Source organism: Belonocnema kinseyi, chromosome 7 (genome assembly GCF_010883055.1).
Source record: "Belonocnema kinseyi isolate 2016_QV_RU_SX_M_011 chromosome 7, B_treatae_v1, whole genome shotgun sequence".
NCBI classification, from domain to species: domain Eukaryota; kingdom Metazoa; phylum Arthropoda; class Insecta; order Hymenoptera; family Cynipidae; genus Belonocnema; species Belonocnema kinseyi.
Window position 1 is genome coordinate 176,079 of NC_046663.1, and position 16,862 is coordinate 192,940.

At 27.0% G+C, this 16,862-nt stretch overlaps 2 protein-coding genes across 3 annotated transcripts in view; one reads left to right on the forward strand and one right to left on the reverse strand.

Annotated features, from left to right (window-relative positions):
* The window catches only part of LOC117177064 (gem-associated protein 2), a 21,476-nt gene extending 20,050 nt beyond the window's left edge, over positions 1–1,426 (forward strand). For both annotated transcript variants that reach the window (XM_033367541.1, XM_033367540.1), the window contains exon 5: positions 1,257–1,426. In XM_033367541.1, the coding sequence (XP_033223432.1) occupies positions 1,257–1,349 (93 nt within the window). In that variant the 3' untranslated portion in view covers positions 1,350–1,426. The remainder of the gene's footprint in view (positions 1–1,256) is intronic.
* Positions 1,334–9,873, reverse strand: LOC117177066 (ubiquitin-like protein 4A). Its single transcript, XM_033367542.1, has 3 exons — positions 9,499–9,873; positions 9,175–9,280; positions 1,334–2,048 (listed from the first exon to the last, which is right to left on the reverse strand). Exons 1-3 carry the CDS (start codon positions 9,544–9,546, stop codon positions 1,750–1,752), a joined length of 453 nt encoding a protein of 150 aa, XP_033223433.1. The 5' UTR covers positions 9,547–9,873; the 3' UTR covers positions 1,334–1,749.
* Positions 9,874–16,862: the final 6,989 nt, after the last annotated feature.

Below are 16,862 nucleotides of genomic sequence, written 5' to 3' on the forward strand. Positions count from 1 at the left end.
GATGATGAATTTTATACAATACAATTTTTTTTTCAATAAAATAGATGAATTTTCAACAAAAAATAGAATATCAATATAAGCGAATTTTCAACTGGAAAAGATAAATTTTTTTAGCCAAAAAGGATCATTTTTAGTAGAAAAAAAATTATTTCCAACAAAAAGAAACAAATTTTTAACCAAATTTCTTTTTGAGAAAATTGATTAAAAAACGGACAAAAATCATTTTTAAACCAAAAAAAAAATCAATTTTTAACTGAAAACATAAATTTTCTGCAAAAAAAAATGAATGTTCAACTTAGATGATGAATTTTATACAATACAATTTTTTTTTCAATAAAATAGATGAATTTTCAACAAAAAATAGAATATCAATATAAGCGAATTTTCAACTGGAAAAGATCAAATTTTTTAGCCAAAAAGGAACATTTTTAGTAAAAAAAAAATTATTTCCAACAAAAACAAAAAAAATTTTTAACCAAATTTGTTTTTTAAAAAATTGATAAAAAACGGACAAAAATCATTTTTAAACCAAAAAAAAAAATCAATTTTTAACTGAAAACATAAATTTTCTGCAAAAAAAAATAAATGTTCAACTTAGATGATGAATTTTATACCATGAAAAATAAATTTTCAATAAAACAGATGAATTTTCAACAAAAAATAGAATAGTTCGATTTTAAGTTACAGGGATAAGTTTTTAACCAAATAAGATCATTTTTTTAACGAAATCGTTCAATCTTCAGCCCAGAAGATGAATTTTCTGCCATAAAAAATAAATCTTCAACAAAATAGATAAATTTTGAACTAAAAAATTATAAATCTTTAACTAAAAATAGAATATTTGAATTTTCAGTTATGATTCAAAAAATTAATTCTCAATAAACAAATCAACTTTTAATTAAATAAATGAATTTTCAAACCAATTAGGTGAATTCGTCATCAAGCAGGCAAAGTTTCCTCAAAATGCAGAAATTTCCAAAGAAATATACGTACTTGAATTTTCAACTGAAGATTTTTGTTTAACGAAACATGAAATAGTTAATTTTTCTAATTAAAATTAAGTTTCAATAAAGAAAAACTTATAAGCCAAAAAAAAAACAACTAATTTTGAACTAAAAAGATTAATTTTCTGCCCAAAAAGGATGAAATTTCAAGCAAATAGTTGAATTTTTAACTGAATATGACAAGTTTAGTTTTTGAAGGGCCCCTAATTATCTAATTTCTTGTTTTTTTAAAAAAATTATTATTAAATTCAGATAAACCCGGACGAGTATCGAGTGGCCAGCCTGAACTTATTCATCTGCCTGGTCGCAAGGTATTTTCGACAATTGGATTTAGCAGATCAGTGATTGTTTTATTGTCGTGTAAAAGCTTCTGTAATAATTTCTACTTTGTACAATAAAATATAAATCTATTTCCGATTGAAGAGACCTTCGTTACTACACATAATGTCGTCGCAAGGTACAATTATTAAGTTATAAATAATAGTAAATACATAATTATTTTGAATCGCACGTTCGGAAATCTCAAATCAAGAGATTATTCCAATTCAGGTCTAGGCTAGCTTATTTTGCGCGCTCAATAGTAGTATAATATAATTATTAATTATTATTATTATTAATTATTATTATTAATTATTATTATTATTATTTAACTAGAGCGAAGAATTCATTGAAAGGAAATCGTACGTAATGTGTGACAATGGTAGCAAACTAAGAAATCTCACGTCTAAGTTTTCTTTTTCCTCCTCTAAGCCACGTTGCTGCTAACTTGATCTTGCATCAGTGCGGTCGCGAGTCTCTCCAAGTCGTCAAAACTAACATTATTTACTTTGAACTTGAGGTCTTTTATCATTTCATTTCCTATCGACTCCGATTCGGATTCTGTGTAGTAGCGTCGCAAAACTCTGATCATCTCCTTCTTTAATAACTGCATTCCAGCCTTCTCGGGCAGTGTCTCATTATTTGACGTCTGAGCACTCTTCTTGATTATCAAATTTAACTTGCTGCCGTCTTTGATTCCTGGATAGAAACTCACTGGATTCTCATCTGAAATTCATTTCATTTCATCGCAATTTTAGATCAAATAATTTTTTAATACACTGCCGTACAAAAGTTTTTTTTTTTTCTCTTTTCAATTATTTTTCGTTTCGTGTCTAGGGTTTTCAAAATTATTATTTTTTTTTTTTATGATTTTTAATGCTATTTTTTACGGTTAAAAGCAAAAACAGAACTATCAAACAATTATTTCTGACAAATCAATTCATTTTTATATTCTCATCGGAGAAGGTGGCCGCTGGACCGGGAAATGATAGTGATTTTTTTTTTTTGACCGGGAATTTTACAAATTTGTAGAAGAAAATTTGTTGAATTTTTATGTTTTTTCAATTATGCTATTATTTAGCTTACAATGTGTATTTAAAAATTTTTTTACTTTAAAATTTTTTATTTTTAAGCACACATTTTTAATTTAAAGAATTTTTAAATGCTTTCTTAAAGACTTGAACAAATAAAAAATAAAAGCCTCTCATGTTGAAAATTTTGGTTAAAAAACTTTTTTATTTAATAAATATATATTTTTTTAATTATCTGTACTTTAAGTAATAAAAAGTGAACAAAAACGATTTTAAACCAGTTCAAAATTTAAGAATTTTCAGATTTCAACGTTAAAACTTAAACTGTTTCAATTTGAAAGTCTTAGTTATTTAATAAATGTGAAAAAAATTTATCTTTTTCAGTTGAAAATTCAATTATTTTGGTACATACCCCTATTTTTGGGTTTTAAATTCAACTTTTTTTAAAATTCGTTTTTATGACTTGAAAACTCAATATTTTGAATGACATTCTTTTTTTTATTGATTGAAAAATCTTTCTTGGTTGAAAATTAGACCCTTCTGTTGAAAATTGTCATTCTTTGATTTAATTTAACAGTTTTTCATTGAAAATTTAACTATTTTATTGAAAATTCCGTTTTTATCGGTTGAAAATTCATTATTTTAACTGGAAATGTAATACTAACATTTTTTATGAATAAATTTTAATCAACTGAAACTCAATTCTTCATTGTGTGTGTGAATTTGGAATCTATAACAGTTTGTTATAGATTTTAAAGTAAAACTTAGAGTATTATATATTATTTACAAAAGTAAATAATTTTTTTTAAATCGAGGAATTTTTTTCGAGATGATGCTTAATTTTGTTTAAATTGCAATATAAAATTGAATAACAATGATTTTTCAGTTATAAAACCAGCTTTATATTACTTTATTTTACTATTTTGTTGAGAATTATTTTCTTTTTTGGTTCGAAATTAATTTTTTTAACTCAAAAATTAATTATTTAATTTTTGGTTGAATATTGATCGTTTTTACCAGAAAATTTGAGTATAAGGTTGAAAATTCAGCATTTTGTTTCCATTTTTGTCCATCTCTTTATTTAAAAAAAACTTTCTTAGTTGAAAATTCAACTCATGCTGAAAAGCCGTCTGGTTGAATTTAACTGTTTTGGATTAAAAATTAAAAACTTTTTTACCATTGTTCAGGGTGGCAGCTGGACCGGGAATTTTTTGAGACCGGGAAAACCCGGGAAATGGCAGTAATTTTTTTTTATCGGAAATTTTACAAATTTGTAGAAGAAAAAATCTGTCCACGTTCAATTTCAACAGTTTTAAAATAATTAGTTGAATTGTTATATTTTTCAATAATGCTATTATTTAGATTACGATGCGTAATTCAAAATTTTTTTAATTTAAAATTTTTTATTTTTAAGCTCACATTTTTAATTTAAAGAATTTTTAAATCCTTTCTTAAAGACTTGAATAAATCAAAAATAAAAGCTTTTCAGGTTGAAAATTTTGGATAAAAAACATTTTTATTCAATAAATAAATCTTTTTTTTTATTATCATTAATCATTAATTATCGTTTATTGTCATTAAACAAATGTGAACATGTGACTGAAAATTTATAAACTATTTTCATCTTAAAAATAACTTCATAATAATATATTCTTAATTAAAGGATTTTCTTAAATTAAAAATATTGTTAGTCTAAAATATTGAATTTTTAACCCATTCAATTTGAAATTTTTAATGAAAAAAAAGATTAAGTATCGAATATTTAGCAATATTTGAATTTTTATTTAAGACACGTAAATTGAAACCAAAGATTTAAAAGTAAAGAATCTTTAACTGAATTGTTTGACATAGAAAACCTGGAATCGTTAAAATTTCGAAGAGCTTTTAAACTTTGAAAGTTACAATTTTAATTGTTGTATTTGAAAAATGCTTAATTTGCAAGTGAAATGTTTAAAATTTTGATGTATAATTTAAAAATGAAAATTTGTAGAAAAAATTTGAGTAATTCCAAGAGATATTTAGGAGTTTTAAAAAGATTAAAATTATCATGCAAATTTTAGAAAGTTTTCTTAAAATCTTCTAGAATCTTTTTTGAAAAAATTTGTTTAAATCTTTGAAAAACTTTTTGAATATTATCCTAAAATGATTTCTCAAAATGAAAAGTTATTTTTAATTTTTGTAGGGATCTTAAGAAAATGTTTTGATTCTTTTGAAGCCTTTCGTAATTCTTGAAAAGAATATAATTTTTTTGTTTAAAAACTGCGAAAATCTACATTTTGTTTTATATTAGGCTATCATTTCAAGTTTTACATTAAGTTTGAATCTTTTCAAAACTTCTACACATCTCTTAAAATTACTCAAATTTCGGCTACAAATAATAAATATTCAATTGTTATTTTATACATGCAAATTGTAAAGAAATTTTGTAAAGTTTGCAGGATTTTCAGAAAATTGCAGAAAAAAATTCAATTAATTTTGGCAGCTATTTAGAAGTTCTGAAAAAATTTCCAAAATAATTTTAAATTTGGACTAATTTAAAACTTCTAGATTTCTCAAGATTTTGAAATGAAATTTTGAAGCTCTCCAAGGATGTTTAAATTATTTAAAAAGAAAATAATTGAAATTCTAATTTAAGAGGTGTTCAGTTAAACTTTTTTTCAATTTTTCAATATTTGATGTTTCTAGCTTAAAATACCTTAAAATTATATATTTTTGAAAATTTTAAGGTTCATTGATTGATTTTTTAATTTAGAGCATTGAAAAAGATAACGTAGATTTATATTTTTTTATATTAAAAAATGTTAGTACCTTCAATTTTATACGCGTAAATTATTGAGCATTGGAATAAAACATTTTTTTTATTCAAAAAATTTTTAATTTCAATTTTAAAACTTCAAAATTTAATACTTCCAGTTTGAGTGCTTTCATTTGCAGCTCAGTTTTTATTTTTACGAATGCATTTCTGTCTGTCTGTGAGCACGATAGTTTAAAAAAAAAAATAATCATTAGATTGGCCTTGGCGCACTCTTTTAGTGTCCTAAAATAAAGCTCAAGTTCGTTAGAAAGGCATTTTGGATCAAAATTAAAAAAGTGAGAGCATTTTCAATATTTTTTGAGACAAATATAATATAAAATAATTAAAAATCATATTTATTTATTTATATTTTTTCATATTGTTGAAAATTAATCTCGTTTAGTACAAAATTCAAGAATTTGGTTGAAAATTCATTTTTATTGGTTAAATCCTACTGCTTTTTATTTGAAATTAAATTTCTTTTTTGATGAAAATGAACTATTTTTGTAGAATCTTCTAATTCTCGAGTTGGAAATTTAACTGTTTTGTATCAATTTCGTATTTACGGCTCGAAAATTAAGCAATTTGATAGAAAATGTAACTACTTGGTTGAAAATTCACCTTTTTTTGTAGCAAATAATTTTTTTGGGTTAGAAATGTTACTGTTTGGTTGAAAATTAATGTTTTTTGATAAAATCCTCCTTTTTTATTTTAAATTAAATTAAACTGTGTGTAGAAAACTCGTTTTATAAGTTGAAAATTAATCTTCTCGTTTAAAAATTAAACTATCTGATAAAAAAAGTGAGAATTTAAAAAATATTTTGTAAGGAAAACTAGAAAAATAGTAACAATATCGCTAAAATGTAATGAATTTTCAACATAATAGTTACTATTTTAACCAAAAAGACGAATTTTCAATCACGAAGAATAATTTTATATAAAAATATTGCTTTTTAACAAAATAAAAGACTTTTCAGTCACATAGTTGAATTATTAACAAGAAAAGATAGAATTTCTTCACTAAAAAAAAATGGAATACTTCCATTGTCAACCAAAGAAATAAATCTTTAATCAAAAAGATGCATTTTCAACCCAGAAGAATTACTTTTTAATAATAGACAAGTTTCCAACAAAGTAAATAAATTTTTAAATAATAAGATTAGATAAATATAAATTTCAACAAAAAATGGAAGTCAGTTGAAAAAATTTATATTTAAAAACAAAAATGTTAACGGAATTAAATTTCGGAAAAGAGATTAAATTTCAAACAAGAAGATTAAACTTTTAACAAGAATACGATTTTTAAACAAAATACATGCATTTTCAACTTAAAAAAAAAATAATTTTAAACAAAAAATACATTTTCATAAAAATAGGTCAATGTTCAACCAAGAAGAATTGTTTGCCAAAAAATGATGCATTTTTAACAAAATACATGAATTTTCAACCAAATATTTAAATTATTAAGAAAAAAAAATAGTTTTCAAAAAAGAATTTTTAACCAGACTTATTTTCTATTAAAAAAGATGCGATTTCAACAAAATACATGAATTTTCCACTTGAAAAAAATAAATTTCTAACCAAAACGTTAATTTTTCAACTAAAAAATATACATTTTTTACTTATAATAGTCCAATAATCAGTCAAAAAAATAAACTTTTGTTTAAATAAATAAATACACATTTTTGCAACAAAATACATGAATTTTAAACTAAAAAAATTCCTTTTTAACCTACTAAAGTAAATTTGCAACAAAACAGTTTGATTTTCAACCAAAGAAATAAATTTTATACAAAAAAAAGAATTTTTAACCCAAATTAATTATTTTGTACTGAAAAGGCAAATTTCAAATAAAATACATGAATTTTCATATTTAAAAGGATACATTTTTAAACAAAAAATGGATAAGTTATATTTTCAGTTAAATAAATTTTAATTTCTAAACAAAGAGATTTAATTTATACCAAAGACAAATTTTCAACTAAAAAAGTAAATTTTCTACCAAGAAGAATAATTTTATACAAAAAATATGCATTCTTAAGATAATACGCAAATTTTCAACTAAGCAGTTGAATTATTATTTTTAAAAAAATGGATTTTGACTAAAAAAAAAATATTTTTGACCATAAATGGAATATTTATTTTATGAGTTGAAAAAATGGATTTTTAACCTAAAATAAAGAGAATTTTCACAAACTACATGAACTTTCAATTAAATATGTAATTAAATTTTGCAGTAAAGATAAATTTTTAACTTGAAATATAATAAGTAAACTTCGTTCAAAAAATTTGATTTTCAGTCAAATAAAATAAATTTTCAACTAAATAGTCGAATTTTGAACTAAAAAATGTGCATTTTTTACTTAAAATAGCCCAATCATCAGTCAAAAAAAATGTTTTCGTCCAAATAAAAGTAGTTTTCAACAAGATAGTTTAATTTCAAAAACGAAAGAGATTTAATTTATATCCAAAATACACATTTTTGCAACAAAATACATAAATTTGCAACAAAATAGTTTTATTTTAAACCAAAGAAATAAATTTTCGAACAAAAAATTAATTTTTAACCCAAATGAACGATTTTTTATTGAAAAGGCAAATTTCATTTTTAAAAAATGAGTTTTCCATTTGAAAGAATAAATTTGTTAACAAAAAATGGATTAGTTATATTTTCAGTTAAACAAATTTATTTTTAACCAAAAAATATATAACTTAGCCAAAAATAATTTTTAAGCAAATTTTAATTTTCAACTATAAAGATTAAATTTATACCAAAAAGACGAATTTTTAGCTAAAAAATTTTTAACTTGAAAAATAACTTGAAATTTTTAACTTAACTTGAAATATAATAATTAAATTTCGTTCAAAAAGTTTGTTTTTCAGTCAAATAAAATAAATTTTCAAGCGAATATTCAGATTTTATACCAAAGATGAAATTTGAATGAAGACGATAAAAATTTTAGCAAAAAATAAATTTTCAACTAAATAGTCGAATTTTAAACTAAAAAATGTGCATTTTTTACTTAAAATAGCCCAATCATCACTCAAAAAAAATTTTTTCGTCCAAATAAAAGTAGTTTTCAACAAGATAGTTTAATTTCAAAAACGAAAGAGATTTAATTTATATCCAAAATACACATTTTTGCAACAAAATACATTAATTTTCAACTGGAAAAACCTTATTTTTAACCTAATAAAATAAATTTGCAACAAAATAGTTTTATTTTAAACCAAAGAAATAAATTTTCGAACAAAAAATTAATTTTTAACCCAAAAGAACGATTTTTTATTGAAAAGGCAAATTTCATTTTAAAAAAATAAGTTTTCCATTTGAAAGAATAAATTTGTTAACAAAAAATGGATTAGTTATATTTTCAGTTAAACAAATTTATTTTTAACCTAAAAATATATAACTTAGCCAAAAATAATTTTTAAGCAAATTTTAATTTTCAACTATAAAGATTAAATTTATACCAAAAAGACGAATTTTTAGCTAAAAAATTTTTAACTTGAAAAATAACTTGAAATTTTTAACTTAACTTGAAATATAATAATTAAATTTCGTTCAAAAAGTTTGTTTTTCAGTCAAATAAAATAAATATTCAGATTTTGTACCAAAGACGAAATTTAAATCAAGAAGATTAAAATTCTAACAAAAAATAAATTTTCAACTAAATAAATGAATTTTCAATTTAAAAAGATAAATTTTTAACCAAAAAAGGTATAGTTTCTTCAAGAAAAAATGCTAAGTTTTTCTAAAACTGCCCATTCATTTCACAATTGATGTTGAAAGTCGATACAGACACGAAACCTAACCTCCAAACGTCATCTGTTTAATTAATTTGTTCGAGACTGAATATATTTTTTTGTTTGATTTTTTTTTCTAGAGTTTTGTTTAAACAGCCCTACTCTAAAATATGTGTAAATCGAAGTATATTTCAATCGAATTAAAATTTGACACTTTTTTTATGGAAAGGAAAAAGTACCATAAGGAATAATTAGAACATTTTATAAAGTTACAAATTACCGTCAAGCGTTTTTCCAGTAAGAAGTAACTTTTGCTGTAGTACATCAATTCCTAGAAGAGCACTGACTTTGTGCTTTAATTCCAAAACTGTTTCCGAGGGTAGAATCTAATTCAAAATGAAAAATAAAAATTATTTTTCTGTTCAAATCAATGCGAAGGTTTTTTTTATTTAGGGAAAAAGGTTGTTATTGTATCCAAGAATGTTGAGATTAATGGAAGCAAAACGACATTTTGAATAGGAAATTATAAAAATACATTCACAAAAGGTGAAATCATAAAAAAAAATGTCGTAAGCCGACAAAATTTATTGATCTCTGGACTTACGTCAACGACGCATTGTTTTCCTTGCAGGATTTTGACTGTGACTTTCATATTGTCAACGATATTCGTAGACGAGTGAGAAAGTAAATGGGTATATCACAATTCTTCAAAACGCGAAAATTCTGACAAGAACGATGGAATTTTAATCATTTTTGGAATGAATCAGAGGTTATGTTTGTAATAGTTTGATACATCGAGTCTAGTTTGTCACCACAATTGTGCACAATACAAAATTGAAACTAAAAAGTCTACAATAATTACTCCGGGTTAATTAAAGCACGATTTGAATTTATCTGACGAATTTCCGTGATGATTTATTATGTGGAATCGGCCACCCGATCGGCCTAAAACAATTTTTTTCATAGAGTCAAAAACACAAGCAAATATCTGATTATCTTTGATACCAAAGATATTCTAGCATAGACCCGGCACCTCACTAGCGAACCTACAATATATTTGAAGAACTAGAAAATTGCAACTGGTTAAAAAGAGATAGAGATATCTATGTCTCTTTTTGACGAACAGCATTTTTTTAGTTTTTGGAACATTTTATAGATTCGCTAGTGACGTTTCGCATTAGACTTAACGTACCTTTTTAGGGTGGTGTCCCATGATTGCAGAATTCTGTGGCGTTTTGGGTAATGCTTCAATTCACTAGATATTTCCGCCAATAATATTCTCGTAAGAAACACTGTGTGATAAGCTAAAATGTCTAGTGATTTGACGCATTACGCATACGCAACGCAATTCTGCCATCATGGGACGCCACCCTCTCAGAGCCCTGTTTTCAATTAATCGTGGAATTAATATTTTTCATAGGATTCATTTCTAGCTGCTTTGTTGGTTTATGGCAAATTTGATTGGTTGAGAACCTACTATCAGCGAGAAAATCATAGGCATCTACCTTTGAAGCTTAAGGGCATGTGATACTTAGAAAATTGTCGATTTTACCAGTCTTAGGTTCCCTCGGCTTTTTTTCTAGAATAATGAATATTTTGTCTTAAAAATTTGGGAAATGATAGCGAACGTGCTAACGGACGTCCCCACACACTTTTTTTGTAGGTTAATAAAAAAAGTTTTAATTTAGCAAAATGTGATTAATTTTCATAGCGCTTAGGAAATAGTATCGATTTTTTAGTGTTAGATTCCCCCGGATTTTTTCCTAGGAGAAAAAATATTTTCCCTTCAAAATCTGGGAAATGATAGCGAACATGCTAACGGATGTCCCCGCACACTTTTTTTGTGATTTTTTTGATATTGCTAACAACGTGTGTGTATATTTGGAGTTTATGTGTGTCACAATTCACCCGAGCGTTACTTCCAAACTACACAATATTTTTGGCCGAAAACTTTGGACTTACAAATAAACATAGTAACCCAGTAGGCACAAAATTTGGCGACGTCTTTACGACATCTTTACGACATCCTATGTCCATGTCGTTAAGGTGTCTTCGCGATATCATAAAGACATCGTCAGATCATACGATTTATTTACGATATCGTAAAGACACCTTAACGTCATGGACATAGGATGTCGTGAAGATGTCGTAACGATGTCGTAAAGACGTCGCCAAATTTTGTGCCCACTGGGAACTAATCTCCCGGAACTAACCTTGTTTGCAACCAATCAAAAAAGTTTATTTCAGAAATAATTTACAGATTATCGGAAAGACAGAGATGAAAGACGACATAACCTCAAAATAATGCATATGCATACAATTTTTGTTTAGCACTATACATTTTTTTGTAATTAAATTATGTAAAAGAATTGTTGTGCTCAGCAGACTGAAAAATGTAAAAAAAAAGTAACGATTTTCGGGTACATTTAAGGTATTATGCGGATGAAATTATTTTCTGAGAATTTTTCTCAAATTGGGACAGTAGATGTATGAGGGTGTCATCTAACGTTTAGTGCAATTAAAAAAGGGCTGACCATTTCGAAGCTGAGATAAGTAAAATCAAAAACTGCATCTTATTCATGTAAAACCTATCTCAAGGTATTGAAAGAGTAACATATTTTAGCATGACGCTTGAACGGTTCTGACAATTTGTTTTTAAAACTGAGACACGATAGAAGGACACAATACAGAGGTTCTGTGAAAACCTTGGCATTTTTATCACCTATTTTTAGAAGGAAATTCGTAGAAAAAATTTAAATTTTAAACTGGTTGAGGGTTAGAATATTTGAGCGGTGAAGATGTGGCAACAGCCCAAATATTAGACGTTTTTCACGGTCGATCACATGTTGTTTTTCGAGCACAGTTTGCAACGTTGCCATATCTTTGGACGCATCATTGTAAACTGTGTGTGTACTTATCCATATACTTCCTTCTTCTATGTGTCACGAAAAACACAGCCAAAAGCTTCAACTCCGAGCCGAAAGAAAAATGTAATTTATAAAGGATTTCTGAACGCAGCTGCACCATTTTTTCACTTTTTTAACTAACAAAATGTAATAACGTATATTTTAATACGCAATATAGGGTATCAGAACATGGGTTAAACAAATTCTCACATTAACGTAGGACTAACTTTTGTGCAAGACTCCTCATCCGTAAAACACCTTAAGAACAGTCAAGTTTAGAGCATTATTTCTTACACAAGGGGCGATGGGGAAAACTTGAAAAAATTTATGAGTATGAGAAAAACTGTTGTGAACCAGTTGCCGTTGTGAAATTTAAAAAATAATAAAAATTGTTGCTTAAAAGTACAAAAATGTGCAACTATATTATGTTCAGTTCTAATACAGATATTAAAGCGATTCAAACTGCAAACTGTAATGGATAAGGTCTCTAATTCTTTCCGATCTCCCGGAAAGATGTGATAGTCTTATTTTTTGTGAAAATCGCGATATTTTAAGACTTTTTTTTGTTTGGAAAACAAGTGACAGAAATCAGGGGGGCCCGTTTTTTTACTGCCGACCGTTGGTCCCTTTTTTCAACCCGTGGCCGGGTGCCATCTAAACATTCAGAACTACGGGTCGAAGAAAGGCACCAGCGGTCGGCAGTAAAACAAAAAAGCCCCCCCCCCCCCTGCTTTCTGTCACTATTTTTCCAACAAAAAATGTGGCTAAAAATTTCGCGTTTTTCACAGAAAATAAGACTATCGTATCCGTCTGGGTGATTGAAAATAATTACAGAGCCTATCCATTACAGTTTGTAGTTTAAATCGCTTTAATATCTGTATTAGAACTGAACATAATATAGTTGCACATTTTTGTACTTTTAAGCAACAATTTTGATTATTTTTTAAATTTCACAACGGCAACTGGTTCACAACAGTTTTTCTCATACTCATAATTTTTTTCAAATTTTTCCCATGGCCTCTTGTATAATTTTTTTGGCTGAGCTAACAAGCTTCAAAGGCAGATGCCTATGATTTTCTCGCCGATAGTAGATACGAACTCAATGTGCCAATTAATTCATAAGTTTATTTAAATTCAACCTCCGTGAAAAGGTACCCTTGCAATATCTGTCACGGAATGTCAGTTTCGTTTTACGGATTAGTAATTTTAGGGTCACAGCCTATGAATTAAACATTTTAAGAGCGTACAGGGAGTTAAATTTCAAGAGATTAATTCACAGAACTGCTCCTTGATCTTATTCTAACTTTGGTGCAAGAACTACGATCTCAGAACCCTTGTTTTTAAAGCAACGGCCGTTGATTTAAAAGCAAGGGTTCCGCTTTCTTAGATCTTATTCTAAAGTTAGAATAAGATGAAGGAGCAGTTTCGTGAATTAATCTCTTAAAATTTCTCTCCGTGTGGATAACAGGATAAAATGGATATGTTAGTACCACTAAAATATTTTTTACTCTAAGATTAGTACTAATATACGCCGCGTGTCACTATGATTTAAATATCCATTTAAATGAGAAGAATTTAAGTTGCAAAATAAGTATAGGACTAACTAGTCAATAACAGTTTTTGCGTGGGCTCCTCTACATAGTTAAAATTTATGAAAGGATAGAACATTCTAAGGGAGGTCTCATGGAAGTCGAATTTGAATAAACTGATGAATTCATTTGAGACATCGAGTTTTTATCTCGGTTCGCAATCAATCACATTTGCCATAAACCAACAAAGTGCCTAGAAATGAATCCTATGAAGAATATTAATTCCACGATTAATTCAAAACAGGCCTCCGTGAAAAGGTACCCTAAGACTAAGGGTACCTTTTCACGGAGCTCCATTTTGAATTAATCGTTGAATTAATTTGACACATCGAGCTCGTATCTAGGTTCTCAACCAATCAAATTTGCCATAAACCAACAAAGTACCTAGAAATGAATCATATGAAAAATATTAATTCCACGATCAATTCAAAACAGACCAGTAGCGCATGCAATTTTAAATTCCCAATATGGGAGTTTAAAATTGCATGCGCTACTGGTGGTCCCTGCGCGAATTAAAAAATATGGCCGTCAGGAGTTCATACTTGGCTATGTTTTTATATGAGAGTCAGACGATATTTTGGTTTTAAATAAAGCAAAATTGACATCATTTCCAACAGTGAGCATATAAAGCCTTGCGATTAAGATTTTGTCCACGAAGATGGAATTTCCGATCTCTCCTACAAAAAAAATAGAAACAAATAAAGGTAATACTTTAGAATCACAGCTTTTCTGAATTTCATTATTTTACTTGGAGATTTTATTTTAATAACTTTAGTTGTTCATTAAAAATAAGAATCAGTCGGGGGAAGCTAGAACATTATAGTTTATACATGTTTGGTTGGATGTTACAACTAAGTCTCCCCCACTTTGCTTGTGTATTTACTTCAAAATTCCAGTGTAAATAGCAGAAGCAGCTTCCTTTTCTCAGCTGGTTTTGAGGTTAAGTATAACGAACCAAGAGAAATTTAACCTTTACTTCAATCACACTCGATCGCTTTTCCAAGTATAAAACAGGCCTTGAAAACGAAAAAATTTATTTCAAAAATAGTTTTCCCGCTTTCCCCGAATGTTCTTATTTTTAATGACCAATTAAAGGTATTTCGGTAAAAATTGCAAATGAGATTATGGAATTCAGAAAAGCCATAATCCTACAGTATTACTCAAATAAACTGGATAGACAATGAAGTAAATGTACAAATATAACATTTTGGTCACAAAAATTACTCACCTGTTACAGTACAGCAGGACACCTACTGTATGTTTACACGATTGACTGGTCCCGGTTTTGCACGAACGTGTCATTTTGGCAATAGACACGGAATATTCTACATCCGAGTCATTATTACAGTTATTCCTAATTTTTAATCTGCCAGTTATGGTATGTGGATCTTTTCTTAAGGCACTAGTTTGAAGGCATAAGGCATACAAATCAATGGTTTCACCCGTTTTTGCACTCACACCGTACATGATTATCATGCCAGAATTAATCACTCGCTGACCTTCTATCATGTTCCTGGATGACAGTGTAGCTTTCGTGAACTCGCACAGAGTATCTAGCCGCAGTGACAACATTTTTTACGTCCTTAATTATTAAAATACCTTTTTTTCCGACTCCCATTCAAAACCATACTGATGTGTATACTCCGGCGGCCATGTTTTTTGAGCGACACGAGCGCTATTATTGAATTCCAAATACGTCTATTAAATTTATATAAAGTAGTTTTATAAAAAATAAGTTTGAAAAAAGAATGGTGTTACAACAAATTTATTTCATAAAAAATTATAAGAATTAACAATGCCAGATGTTGGTATAAATTAGTAATTCATTAGCAACAGTAGCCCTAATACAATAACAGGTGATTTATTGGAATAAACGAATTAATCAATTGATTGAAAGATTAATTAACTTAAAAAACTTAAATTTAAATAAATCAATTAAGAAGGTATAGTTTCTATTTATTTTTAAAAATCTTGTTATGAAAGAATTAAAAAAATAAAGATATCGTTTCACTTTAAGATAACCAGTGTTTGATTGGTTTTTCATATTTCTACAGAAGAGTTTTATAAAATACAGTTTTCATGTAATTTTTTTTTATTTCTACGCTAGATATTTTTTAATGAAGATATCGTTTGAGTTTAAGATGAAATGTTCCATATTTATTATACAGGGTAGCCACTGGCCCGCGAAATCTGAAAAACCGGAAAATGACAGTGAAATTATTTTTTGACCGTGAATTTTGCAAATTTTTAGAGAGAAAAAAAGTTCTCTCCAAGTTTGATCTCAACAGTTTTTTTAAATCACCAATTGAATTTTAATCCTTTTCAATTATGACATCATTCAATTTCTAATGCGTAATCAAAAAATCTTCTACTTTAAAAATTTTCTATTTTAAGTTTTAAATTTTAATTTAAAGAATTTTAATATGCAGTCTTGAAAACTTGATATTTAATTAAATTTTTTTTTATATATCTGTGCTTTAAGTATTAAAAGGGAACAATAATTTATTTAAAAAAAAAATGATTCGAACTCCGTTCAAAATTTAGAAATTTCCAAATTTTAACGTTAAAAATTAAACGTTTTCAATTCGAAAGTCTCAGTCATTTAAAAAATGTAAGCTTCTCATTTAAAATTTATCAATTATTTTCAATTTATAAATAACTTCATAATAATGCATTTTTTATCAAATATTGTTTCACTCTAAAATATTCAATTTTAATCTATTCAATTTAAAATTTGTTTAATTGAAAAAAAGAATAATTATTGAATAGTTAGAAATATTTCACCAAATATTGAAAAGTAAAAAATTTTAAACTGAATTGTTTTACATAGAAAGCTTTGAATCTCTAGAATTTCGTAGAGCTTTTAAAATTTTAACTTTTTAATTTTAATTGTTCTATTTAAAAAATGTTTTATTTATAAATCACTTTGTTAAATTTTGACGTATATATAATAATTGAACACTTATTATTTGTAGACAACATTTGAGTAATTTTAAGAGGTACGAGGGTAGTTCAATAAGTCCTTCGAATGACCAACAGATGGCGCGCGAATCGCTCCAAATCATCTGTTTTCAGTCAGCACCACTCCCGACTAGATATATGGTGCAGTCACAGTCCACATCTTCTGAGTTTACGTGTTTTTATAACCAATTGAAAAAAAAATTGTTCGTTAAGAAAAATGGAAAAAAACGAGTTCAGAGCGGTAATCAAACATTTTCATTTAAAGGGTTTAACTCCATATGAGATAGAAAATGAATTGGAGTCAGTTCATGGCACATCTGCCCCTGCCTTAGCAACGGTTTATAACTGGGTAAATGAATTTAAGCGTGGGTCGTACATCAATAAGTGACGAACCACGTTCAGGAAGGCCAGTAGAAGCAAGTACTCCCGAAATCATCAATACAATCCACGATATGGTGTTGAAGGATAGAAGATTAAAAGTGCGTGAGTTAGCTGAGGCCACAAGGATATCT